The sequence below is a fragment of the Galeopterus variegatus genome, unplaced genomic scaffold, assembly GCF_000696425.1.
Source record: "Galeopterus variegatus unplaced genomic scaffold, G_variegatus-3.0.2 Scaffold608, whole genome shotgun sequence".
In the NCBI taxonomy this organism is placed as follows: domain Eukaryota; kingdom Metazoa; phylum Chordata; class Mammalia; order Dermoptera; family Cynocephalidae; genus Galeopterus; species Galeopterus variegatus.
The window spans coordinates 513,019-526,195 of NW_007726719.1; the positions used below are offsets into that span (position 1 = coordinate 513,019).

The following is a 13,177-nucleotide window of genomic DNA, read 5'->3' on the forward strand; positions in this document are numbered from 1 at the left end:
CCAGTGGGCGGCTGGTCTGTATGTGGGATCCGAACCCTCGGCGGGAGCACCGCCACGCTCCCAAGAGGCGCACTGTTAAATTATTTTATTTTTAAATGAAAAGAAAACTTTGGTTAAAAAAAGAATTTGTGGGGGCCGGCCCGGTGGCGCACTCGCGGCGTAGTGCGCCACTTGGGAGCGTGGCGGCGCTCCCGCCGAGGGTTCAGATCCCACATGCAGACCGGCTGCTCACTGGCTGAGCGAGGTGCAGGCGCAACACCGAGGGTTGCGCTCCTGTTGCCGGTCCCGGTCCAGTACGGGCGCGACACTGAGGGTTGCGATCCGTTGCCGGTCACGAAAAAAGACAAAAAGGAAAAAAACAAAAAAAAAACCTCTTGAAGTCAGGTTCAACTCCTGTTCATCAGGCACCTTCTGTTCTCCCAGATGTGTACAATACATTATTTCCTCTGGCCACCACTGAGTCTTGAATGGGTTCACGACAGAAGGACCCTTGATAGAGGGCCCTCCAGGAGTGTGTGGGAAAGGAGCTCCTGACTTGGTGATCTAAGTGGCATTCTGCTACAAAATGCTTTTAAGGTGATAAAAACTCTAAATCATGGAGCCATACGTTAATGCTTTACATTTTTAAGTCTTATTCTACTCCTACTATCCCATTTGTCATCTCTATCCTTTGGCTCCTTGGCCTAGCCATTTTCTCCAAAGTGAGCCCAAGAATCTCTAGTTAAATCTCCCAGTGTAGACAGAGACTGCTGGTCCCTCATAGCCCTTACACATCAAGCATCATTCTTTCGAGTCTGTGGGGCTTGCTTCTGTCCCCAGCTGATGGTAGCACCCAGATGGGAAAATCAAAGTTGCTGGGCCTCCACTCCTGGCTAGGCACCTCCAGGACTGGGAAAACAACCTTCCCACGTAGGCCTACCTTGGCCTTCTTGTCCCACTGTTATCTTGCTGCTGTGCAAAATGCCTAGCCATGGGAACAGGAACAGAAAAAGTTGTGATTTTAAGGACTCAGTCTATAAGCCAGCTGTAGGGGGCAGGAAATGAGAAGCCAACTGTCCTCAGTCATGAGAACCTTCTCTGCTCCTCTAGCAAGCAGGGTAGCAAGGGCCATGTGACACTGTTGAGGAGTGCTCTGGGGTCTTGGCCTCTTTCCTTCCCCTTACCAATTCCCACTGCACTGGGAGCTGGGCCATTTTCTCTCTGTGCCCAAACAAATGGAAATCAGTGCCCTGGAGGAGACCCAGCAAAAGGTTGGAGGACATAAACTCGAAATAATTAATCTTATGGTCTTAACTGACCAAATACCCTCTTAGTAAGGGGAACCTCCCCACGGATGAAAGAAAAGCAATGTAGCTAAGCTTTAGAATCACAAAGAACAAGGTCTCACTCTACAACTTACTATGTGACCTCAGGCAAGTTACATTATTAGCCTCTCTAAACCTCAACTTCCTAAACTATAAAATGGAGAGCTTAATACCTACATTGTACGGCTGTTGGAAAGATTAAAGGAAATAACACAAGCAGGTGCTTAAACCAGAAATGCTCAGCCCAGTTACCGGCACACGGGTAAGTATTCTCCAAATGGTGCTGCTGCTGTTGCTATTATTGCCATCAGGAGGATTTTTCATTTTTAAACCAGTGTTAGCTAAGAAGGCATTAAGGGATGTGAACCTAACCTGTATCCCTGCTGCATGGGTATCAGCATCTGCAGTTCTGTGGCTCAGAAACAGAGCCCATACCTTCCGTTCCAAGTGCTTATCCAGGCGGGCCAGAGCTTCTGTCTCTCCTCCTTGCCAGACAGATGGGCCAAGTCCTTCGGTGGGGAACCCTACAAGAGGAGGAATGGGTCACAGGACTGGAGGTCAGGCCATTTCAGTGAGAACTCAGCAAGTCTGAACACCTTAGTCTGTTCTTTGAATTCTGTGAGAACTGATCACAGTGGTCTTGGTGCTATTGGAGCTGAGATAATCCTTAAAGTTTTAGTGTTTACTAGGTCATCCTGGTTCTCTTCCCACTGCCACTGTTTTCTCTCCTTTCCCTTGCCTTCCCTTCCCAGCCCCTCATCATTCCAGGCAGGTGATAAAAATCATGGACCTCTCACCCTTTCAGAATAGCTGGCAACAACTGTGGTTTTCAGGTAAGAAGGGCTAATAACTTTGCTCAGATCAAAAGATGGGGGGGGGGAGGGAAGGGGAGGAAGAAGGGTGTAGTCAGTAACCTGAAGGGCTGACAGACCTGCATGCAATAGAAGCACTATTAGTTATCCTGGTATTGAGAAGCCCACTGATGCCAGCACCAGGCAATGCCTATATTGTCTGAGAGAGGAAAGCGCAAAAACAGAGGCAAGAACTAGAAACAGAAGATTACGCGTATAAGTATGAATGGAAAAGAGACTGGAAGGACATACTCCAAAATTAATAGTGGTTATCTCTGGGTGGTGGAGTAATAGTGATTGTTATTTCCACCTCTGTATTTTCTAAATTTTCTATAATAGCATGCTTTTTTTTGACAAAGAGAAAAAACCCAATAAATTACTTTACACAAAAGGAAGTGCCAGTGTAAGAGGCTTTGGGCAGGAAGTACGTACCCAGCTCCTCCAGGGAGGGCACGCCGTAGGTTTCATCATGGTTCTCCTGGATCTCGGCCCTGCAGCTGTCCATCTGCTGGCAGGTCATCAAGCCCACTGGCTTTTTGGGCAGCTCCATGCGGCTGATGATGGCCTGAAAGCGCTTGTAGGTAAGAGGTGGCTTCTGCCCATTCAGCTCAATGATCCTGGGGAGCCCAAAGCACACCTAGCGTCACTAGCAGGGTCCTTTGTTTTGGATCCCTTCCCACCCAAGAGATAGCCCAGACTCTGAAGGCTTTGAGAGTGGCTTTCCTCATCTGCTCACAGGTCCCACCCCTGAGTGGAAAGGAGGGGGCAAGGGAGGCTGCATCTCCATTTTACCGAGAGGGAAAATGAAGCCCAGAGAGCTGGAGCAGGTGCCTCAGGTAATGCAGCAAGGCAGGGCCAAAGCTGGGACTCAATTCCAGGTTCCCTGGTGTTCACGTGGAGCCGCCTAAAGACAAAGACTGACCATATCTCACTAATCACAGAAAAATCCTCACCAGCTGCCTTGGCACTTCTTGGAATCCCTGCGGGCCTTCCTCTCTACCCCAGGATGAGCCTTGGAGGAAGTTCTTTGATGAGAGCTGCAAACATGTTTCTTACTTGGAAAGTCATCCCCTTTTTAGCCCTCATTTACTAGAACAGAGGTAGAGACAGCCTATCCTCCCTAAATAGAAGACTGGGGCAGGAGTTAGCCAACAACTAACACTTATAGAATGTTTTGCAATTTACAAAGTATTCTTTATGAGCAGGGGAAACATGACTGCACTCACACAAGAAGAAAAGATACAGGAGGTTGAAGAAGAGAATTGAAGCTGTTTACATCAGGATGAATTGGTAGGATTTGGAGCCTGATTCCTGGGGCTCCTTTTGGCCAAGAAGGAGCTTATACAACACTCCGCTGCCTGGGTGAGGTCATGTCCTGGTTTGTTCTCTCTCACTCTCCTTCCATTAGCACAGATATGAGGTTGGCTGCTGCCTCTGGAATCCCTCCCTCCTTCTCTGGCACGTGGCAGGAGGAGGCACTGCACACCCAGCCTCTCCTCCTGAGGGCCCGGCTCACATGCACAGCTGTGTGACCCGGCTTTCTGGCAGCCAGCACTGGGTTGGGGAGGGAGAGGGGGTTGTGGAGCAGTGGTGACTGCTGGCTTGGCAGCGGCAGCAGCAACAGCAGAAAGGTGACAGCGCTGGGAGGGAAGGGGAGGAGAGAGTTTCCTCCTAGACTCTCTGGAGCACAGAGGCCTGTCTCCAGGGGAGGAGGTTCCTCTGCAGTTTTCACCTCCCTGCAGGGATCTCTAGAGCCCCCCCCAGCCCCGAGCAACATGGAAATGCATGGCCTGGAAACCCAGATAGCCAGGGGAGCCCAGGGAACTTATCTTAGGTACAGAAGCTGGGCCTATGAGAACAGAGGTCTGTTGGGAGAGGTAATAGGCAGGGTCCACTGAAGTCAGAGGACAGCCGTGGAGGAGCAGGATTGAAAAGGGACAGGAGGCACAGATGGGGCTGGTGTATATCAGGAGAAGATCTATGAAGATCCTGAGTGGGGATCCTCACTACTTCCATGCCTTGGGCCTATAAGCCTCTTTGCCATCCAAATTGGGTAAAGCTCCTTGGGACCTGTTCTACAGGCCCTAACCCTGGCTCGTTCTCCTCCAGCTTCCAGAAAATGCCATACCTTATGAGCCAGGTGACCCTATTGCTGAACTTCCCTGAGTTCTATTCAGCCAGGGTCCAAATCACTAACCCTCATCATTGGCAACCTGATCCCTGGGACCCATCTCTTACCTGTCCAGGTCATAGAGGGTATGAGAATTCTCAGTCACCACCTCCACGCCAGCCTCTTTGGCCATCTTCATGATGGCTGCATCCCGTTCTTTCCCAAAGGGTTCGGAGTCATATTCAAAGGTCAGGCGGGTTACCCCCCATTCCTGTGGGGAGAGAAACTGTTATGCTCACCACTGTGATCGGGGAAGAGGAGAAGCTGGGTTCCTTCCTGGAAGGTGACAGAGCTAGTCTAGAGACCTGTCCGAATGGGCAGCAGAAGAAACTAGGAACAGTGATTTGAAGTGGAAAGCAAACAATCTGAGGGCAGAAGTTTGAGGAGGGCAGGCCAGTGAGGTGAGGCCAACAGCCCAGCACCAGTACAGTCAGGAGAGAGGGGGAGCCCAGTGTACTTGCTGTGTCCTTGAGGTAGCAGAATGCAGCAGGAGGCTGCAAATATAATGCTCCCAGAGGACCCCCCCAGGCCCAGAAATAGGCACTGCCTCAGTGGGGGAGATAGCGGGAGACGGGATTGCCACCTGTTGCCTGTTTGGCAAGCTTTTCCCAGGGTTCCTCCCAGCCCTGCAAACTTGTGGCCTAGTTTTCTTGGCAGACTTGTGCTATGTGAAGTGTCTTAATGGTTTCCATAGCAACACTCCTGAGGCCAGTAGCAAACAGAGCTAATAGGTTCCAGCTCTCAGAGTTGGGGAAGGAGGAGCAATCCTTAGTCCAGAGGTCAGAGCAAATAGACCAGAGGGGCCACGTGTTGAAAAGAAGGGAATTCTTTTCTAAGTATTTAGTCCTTTCTAGTAGGAATTTCTAGATCTCCTAGCAATACCAGGAGAAAGCTGGCCCAATAAAAGGTTGTACAGACAACCCACAGAAAGCCCTAGAGCATGGAACTAGCAAGAAGAAAAATACATCCTAACCAAAGTCTCTGGTCATGGTCCCTTAAAGCTCTGAATTCCTGGGGCAAATGTCGTGGCCATACACAAGCTAGTCTGGTCCCAAATCATCCTGCCTGGGGGGTAGATCCTTAGCAGAATGGGTTATAACTCCAAGGATAATAGCACTGAATATTTATTGAGCCCCTACTGTAAGCCAGGACTTAGGCTTAGCAGTTCATATAGATTACATCATTAAATACTCATAATAACACTGTGAATAATAATAACATTATTATTAAATGACACCTTCTCTAAGAAGCCTTCCTGGGGACCCCCCTCCTTCAATATGATTCTCCTGAACCTTGTCCTTTTGCCATCACAGCATTTATCAGATGGCAGTGAGGTTGCCCATTACTTGCCTGTCTCCCCCATTAGAGTATGAACTCTCAGGGCAGAAACCATGCTGTTTCATTCATCATTATTACCCTAATGCTAAGTGTAGGGCTAGTACATAGTAGAAGCTCACTAAATACATATACACTGAATGACTATGTAAATAATCTACAGTCGGCTCTCCATATCCACGGGTTCTGCATCTGTGGATTCTACCAATGGTGGATTAAAAATGTTTGGAAAAAAAATTGCGTCTGTATTGAACATGTAGACTTTTTCTTGTCATTATTCCCTAAACAATACAGTAAAACAACTATTTACATCGCCTTTACATTGTATTAGGTATTATAAGTAATCTAGAGATCACTTAAAATATCCAAGAGCATGTACATAGGTTATATGCAAATTCTATGCCATTTTATACTGGGGACTTGAGCATCTGTGGGTTTTGGTATCCATGGGAGGTCCTGAGACCAATCCCCCATGGATACCAGGGGAAAACTGTATCTATATCTCTGGGCTATAACTGGGTTGGCCTCTGAGTTGCTGGGGAAGAGAGGGGGCAGTGTGGAGGGAGGCAAATGCGATATAATGGGTGAGGACACAGATCTGGAAATCAAGACCACCACTTATCAGCTTCATGACCATGGGCAAATTATTGTTCCCTTACCTGTAAAGTTGGGCTAGCACTACCTGCCTCTTAGGGCTGCTGTGAGGAATAAATGAGTTAATGCTCATAAGCACTTGGAGCAGTTCTTGACTCACCGTCAACAGTCAACGAATGTTAGCAATTACTGGTACTGTGTGATTTGTACATGTGTGTGTAATTATGTGGGGGATGGTGCAGGGAGGGGAACTGAATGATGACGTATCTACTAAGCTGTCTGCCTTGACATGAGAGTTTTCCTCCTGTCTTGGAGTTGGGGTGAAGGGGGGCATAGAAACCATCATGTGCTGCTGAAAATAAAATAAAAACTACTGTGTGCTGCTAAATCTGTCCTATAGCCCTGTCTGTGAGTACTTTGGCCTCTATTTGGGCCATAAAACATTCTTTTTAAAGGGGCTGGGGGAAAGTGGGCTGGCCACGTGATATGGCAAACAGAGGCCTATGTGGTGCTCAAATGAAGATTTTATTAATCATTTACCCAGGAGAAACAGCCTCAGAAAGGTTGAGTTTTTTCCCCAATAAGGAGAACAAAGCAAGCTGGGAAATGCTCCTTGCTAGCCATGAAACCCAACCCTCAAATTCCTGGTGTAGAAAGAGCCCCAATAAATCTTGCTGGCTTGAGCCAAGGAAACATCTAAGGAAGCCACTGGCATCTGGGGTGGAATGACTTACCACCTCTTATGTCTGGACTGAGCTGGGAACTTTCCAACAAGGCACTGGTTTCACAGAATTTTTTCCTTAAGTTTCCATTTCATCGGCAAGCTGACCAGCTGTCTTTGTTTCTCTAGCAGCAATGGCCAGACCAGCCCTGCCATTCCCATTTCCTCAGTCAGAATGTCATTTCATTCAATTGGTGGGGAAACCCTAGGGAACAGAATTTTACTGTCTACTCTGGGGCCCTACACACTTACCTTGAACAGCCTTGGGAACACGTCAGCGGGCTGTCCCCTGACTACAAACAGGCGGGAGTTCAGTTTCCTTAAACTTGTGTCCAAATCTTCCAGAGACTGAAGTAGGAACCTGCAGAGTCCACACGGGCCTGGTTAGCGATAACATAATAAAGAGTAATAAAGAGTAGCTCTCTTTTCCTAGCAAAGCAAGGAGGAAGTGGTCCACTGTTTATGCCCCAGGACTGGAGAAACCTCGTTGGAGCCCAGGAGTGATATGGCAGAGGATCAGCGCAGCCTTGGTTGAAACCCTGGCCTTGCCACTCACTAGCCATGTGACTTTAGGCAGTAATAATCTCTTCAGCCTGTTTTCTCATCTGTAATGTAGAATTGACGTTAGTACCTATCTCATAGAATTGCTAAGAAAAGAAAACCAGGGGGCTGGCCGTTTAGCTCAGTTGATTAGAGAACAGCCTTATAATACAAAGGTCACAGGTTTGGATCCCCTTACTGGCCAGCTGCCCCCCCACCCAAAAGAAAACCAAATAATACATGAAAAACACTTAGCACAGTGCCTGGCATGTAGAAATCACAGGATAAATGTGAGCTGTTCCACATGTGTTTCTGTGGGATCAGCGGCAAGCCACTTATTCCCTCTCAGCCTCTTGGCTATATGTAAATATCCACCCAGCACAAGGTTGTTGTGAGACTTAAATGGGAGAACAGGAGAAAGTCATCTGAAAAACACATGCAATTCTGTGGTATGGAAGCAATAAGGTCCTATTAACAGAGGGAGAAGACTACCACAGCTCTGGAAAATCCTACCTACCATGGTCTGACAACACTCCTGCCTTTCTGCTTCACGCTAATTAGGCTGCATGTATTTCTACTGCCATATCCTCCACAGCCTGGGCTGGGTCCCCAGACCCCAGAGCTTTGCTTGGCAGATGGCTCACTCTCCTGGCCTCTCCAGACCTCTAGCGACCAGATTATCATTCCAAGAAGGAGAAGGATTTAGAAGGTAGGGATTTTTTTTTTTTTTTTTTTTTTGTGGCTGGATGGTATGGGGATCCTAACACTTGACTTTGTTGTTACAACACTGTGCTCTAAGAACTAACCATGCTAACCGGCCAGCCCAAAAGGGTACTTCTTGATAGATATTTTCACATGCTAGCAGGAGGGGTGGGAGTGGTGGGGCTACATCTGACCTCCAGCAGGAGAACTGGATCACCAGGGGGAAGGGAGAGGAAATTAATATTTGATGGGTGCCTTCACTGTTTTATTTTTAAATTAAATTAACATTTTAAACAGATAACTATTCATGTGGTTCAAAATTCCAGTGACAAAAGAGTACACAGTAAAAAGTGGCCTCTTCGGCTTTCTTCCCCAGAGGCAACCAAGGTTACCAATGTAATTATGAATCGTCATGCTTTTTAAGTGCATTTTCTCATTTAATTCTCTCAACACATTTTGTAGGGAAATATTACCATCCTCATTTTATAGACGAGAAAACTGAGATATTGAGAGGTTAATTAGTTTGCCTAAGATCATAGCTATTAAGTGACAAAGCTGGGATAGGAACCTAGATCGTTCAGAGTCTGAAACCCATGTTTTCTTCCCATTTCTAATGCCTTCTAGTAGCATGCCAACACTGTTCTGGGGCTGAGGTTCTGCAGGACCTCATGAGTTTGGAATACCTGTCTCTGACAAACACAAGGCTGGCTGCAAGTAATCCACTTACATTCTTCCTCAAGAACCAAGCCCTGACGGGTCAGCCTGCATATGTCATAGATCCCTCCAAGGTGCCTGCTATCTACCCCTTGACATCTTCCCCTCATCCCTAGCACCTTCATCTCCGTCAACAATAGGAATCACCGGATTTTATTTTCAGCACAGTGAAACCCTGGGCCTCCTCTGTAGCACATCACATTCCCTGACTACTGGAGGCTTACAGATGCAGCATGTTCCCAGGTGCCAACTAGAACCAGCCCCCATGCTGCCTCTGATGTACACAACACAACACACTCCCACTGCTGAGGCCACAGACCCACATTCCAGCATGGGCTGGGCATTGCACTAGCTAAAGAGCAGGTAGGAGATTCTCCTAAGGCTTGGGATAGGATACTCTAGCAGGTTGAATGTTGCTTTACGCAAACCAAAAGCTCTGCCTCTGAGAGTTTATTTTTGATAACCTGACACCCTCTGAAAAGAAATGCTGAGCTGTGAGTGACGCACTTGCGTTGGCCTCCTCCAGAGTTTATCACTGCTACCAGAAGGAAAATGAGAGAGACCCATGCAAATAGTCTCACATCACCTGAAACCTGGGCCCTGCTGGTAGAATGTCTAGAGTAAACTGTGGGGATTTATCTTTTTTTTTTTTTTCTTGAAAGATGACCGGTAAGGGGATCCTATCCCTTGACTTGGTGTTGTCAGCACCACGCTCACCCAGTGAGCAAACCGGCCATCACTATATGGGATCCGAACCCAGGGCCTTGGTGTTATCAGCACCGCACTCTACCGAGTGAGCCACAGGCCGGCCCAAACTGTGGGGATTTAAATTTCACAACCCTAGGACAGAGGGTCTTCCATCTGTGGTTCCCAGGAAGGTCCCTGACATGCACTCTGGGGGCTTTGTCCTTCACAGTCCCCCAAGCTGCACAGGACTTTGACTTGAAATTATAAATAATGTTGAAATGCACATGAAATCAAGGTTCCAGAACATGTAGCAACCTGCCTTTTATAGAACTTCATTTTTAGACCTCATTTATCACAAGAGATTCCTTGCAGCATCTCTAAAGTAGAGATAACCCTATGAGAACCCTTTCCTTCTTTGACAAAAGATGTCTATACTTGAGGCAGAAAGCAGAAGGCCAACTATGAATGCAGCAACTAAATATTTATAATGATAACAATTAACGTTTAATGAACAGGCACTATTCTATTGTTTTACCTATATTACTTCATTTAATTCTCAAACAGCTGTATGAAGTAGGTACTAGTATCATCCCCATTTTACAGATGAAGAAACTGAAGCACGGAGAGTAAGTAAAACTTGCCCAATATTATATTTTTAATAAGTGGCCAGAATTCAAACCCAGATAATCTGTCTGGCTCAGTGTGTTTGTTCTTAACCACCAGGTTCACTGTCTCTCAACAACATTGCCTGAGCGCTGAGGCTGTGCTGCCCAGGGCTCAGCCATTAGGAAGCACCACAGCCCAACTCAAAGGCCAATACCTGTGCTGCCAGATCTTTGCTCCTCTCAGTGTGGTCTCCTCAACACTGGCTGTGAATCAGCCACCCAGGAGCTTGTAAAAATGTTGGATCTCAGGCTCCATCCCAGACCTCCTGAATCAGAATCTGCATTTTAGCAAGATTCCCTGGTAATTCATTTCTACATTAAAGTTTCAGAAGCACTGCTCTAGGAAACTGAATTTTATTTCTAGGTTCTGTTTACAAGTTGTCTTTCTTGCCTCTAATTTGTCACTACTAAATTTTCTTGGAGATCCTGGTTTCTGCCTCCTCTCTGGCCCTCTAGAAATGCTCTGTTACTTCCAACATCCCCCCTGAGTCAAGCCCTGCAGGGATCCTCCAGGAAGGAAGGGCTTAGGACGGCCCCACAGGAGGGAATAGGCAGGAGACGGAAGGAGGGCTTTCAGGCAGTTGGAGAAAGGCAAGCCACCACTGTGGCAACATCTTTGAGGCCTGCCAAGTGACAGCTCTGTATAACACGAAAGGAACATGGAGCAGTGCTGCTACTGAGCAAATGCTCACTGGGTCAGGCACATGTATTCCTTCACCCGAGAGAACCTGGGCCTGTGCTTCCTTAGAGCACTCTGCACGTGGCCAGTTTCTCTTGACTCTACTGACAGGAGAGTCTAGAAGAAACTGGCCTAGGCATTGGAGGTGGTGGTGTTTGGTGCTGTCACTTCACCCTTGGCAGCTCCATGCTGAACTCACATGGCCAAAATTTGGAGCACACAGTCCTGTGAGAGCAGTTAAAGCTCACTCTCTGGATCAGACAACATGTACAACTGAATGATGTTACGTAAGTGCTCTGGAGCTGAAAGGCAGACAGAAGTGGAGAAACCCAAACTGGGATTTCCAAAAATACTGTACAGAGAGGACTCTGTAATTCAGGGACTCTGTGAGGCTAGTCCTTTAGAATAAAACAGGCAGATCCTTTGGCTAAGTACTTATATTTAGGGAAGACCTTCTGTAGGCATGGCAGATTTTGTGTTGAATATTTTATTTATTTGTTCTTAATGGGAGAAAGGAGGAAGGATGACAGTGAACTCATTTTGGGTCCAGATCGCCCTTGGCCACGTGCTTCTGCCTCATGCCGAGGTTATCTAACCATAATGATACCATTGGCCTGCGCAGACTGGCTATATAGGATAGTAATAGAAATTAATTTCTCCTAAGTAATTAAAGGAGCTTAAGCCCCATGGAAAAGGATAAACTAAACCCACAATCCATGGCAGGGACTGATTTCTAAGTATCATTCAGATAAAAACATATTTATTCTTTCCAAAGTTGAAAGGGAAAGATGAAGGAGGTTTTCATCTCTTTTAGGCAAATGAAAACATTTCCTCAGCAGAACAGTAAAGTGCCCCACTTGGGTACCAGTGTGAATGGCTCAGAGGAACTCAAATTTCCTCACCAGTATAATTATCAACCCCTTCTTGCTGACCAAGTGCCAGTGAAGAACCACCCACGCTGACAGTCCAACAGTGTCTAGCTCCCAGCGTTTGGGAAAAGAGACACATTTGTCCTCAGACATTCTGGGGAGTTCCCAGCTTACCTCATTTACTAACTCTTAGAAAAATGGGCTGAGAGAGAACATATTTTATTTCTACCACTTCCTCTGTCCCTGAAGCTCCTGAAAGAGGTATAGCTAGGGACAAAATGATTTAAATAGTGTGAACAGAAATGTTGCCAACACCTACCTACGCTGCAGTAGGGAAAGAAAGGTAACGAAAAAGTGCAAGGACCTATTTTAAGTATCCATTTTATTTTATTGAAAAATTTTTTGGTTTTGGTGGCTGGCCAGTACGAAGATCTGAACTCTTGACCTTGGTGTTATGACACCTTGCTCTAAACTAGTCAGCTAACTGGCCAGCCCCTGAGTATCCATTTTAAAATTTAGAAGCTGCTCACATCTTCCTTTTGTTTCAGTTCTTGCTGCAGTACCTCCTTCCAGATGCAGCAAATTGGGGGAAGGCGGGGCTAGGGAAAATGGCAAAGGGCTTGCTTAGCTAACTGGTGCTTGGGAAAAAAAAGTCCTGAGGCTCATATAACTCCAATTAACCCATAAACTTCTCACTTTCATGCTAGCCTTCTCCTATGCCTATAAATACACATATTTCTTGGTTGCCTTTCTCTGTCCTCTTACTCTTAGGAAGTGCTATTTGTGGTTATTTTAATCTGATTTCATCTGCAGGAAAAGGCTACGTGGGAGTCAGTGTAGGAGGTACGAGAAGGTAATAGAGATCTCAGACTTTGACTCCCCCCACCTCTTGCAGATGGTCCCTGCCCTTCCTAGGGAAGGTTCTCAGAGGCAGCAATTCAAGCAGTTATAGAGGTAGGACTTATGCTGCAGTGCAATTCTCCCAGACCACTCCCAGATCCAGAAACAGCCATTGTTACACATATTGTAGTTATGCAGAGGTATGGCTAGCTCCAGCACGCTCCTCTACTCCCAAACCTGTCACGAAACAGTATGAGGCTCTGCCCTCAATCCATCCAGGGAGCAAAGAGAATGATGGGGGTGGTAGGAGTGTGTCTGTTTCCAGGCCTGGAGCAGTAATCATATTCGATCTGTTTGTGTGATTTCACCTCTTTTTTCTGAACACCAACACTAATTAGACTTCCTGCCAGTGCACTGCAACACTCTTCCCAGGTGGCAAGGCTCAGGTTTGTGGTCCAGTGCTTTTCAGTTTTGCTGAAATGTGAGCTTGAAAAACCCTAATGCTC

The 13,177-nt window shown here is 46.8% G+C and overlaps 1 protein-coding gene across 1 annotated transcript in view; it reads right to left on the bottom strand.

Moving 5' to 3' along the window:
• Window positions 1–13,177, bottom strand: part of CRY2 (cryptochrome circadian clock 2) — a 33,538-nt gene that overhangs the window by 18,046 nt on the left and 2,315 nt on the right. Inside the window, 4 exon segments of the mRNA XM_008570518.1 lie at window positions 1,740–1,828; window positions 2,588–2,772; window positions 4,394–4,536; window positions 7,228–7,336. Coding sequence (XP_008568740.1) covers window positions 1,740–1,828; window positions 2,588–2,772; window positions 4,394–4,536; window positions 7,228–7,336 — 526 coding nt within the window.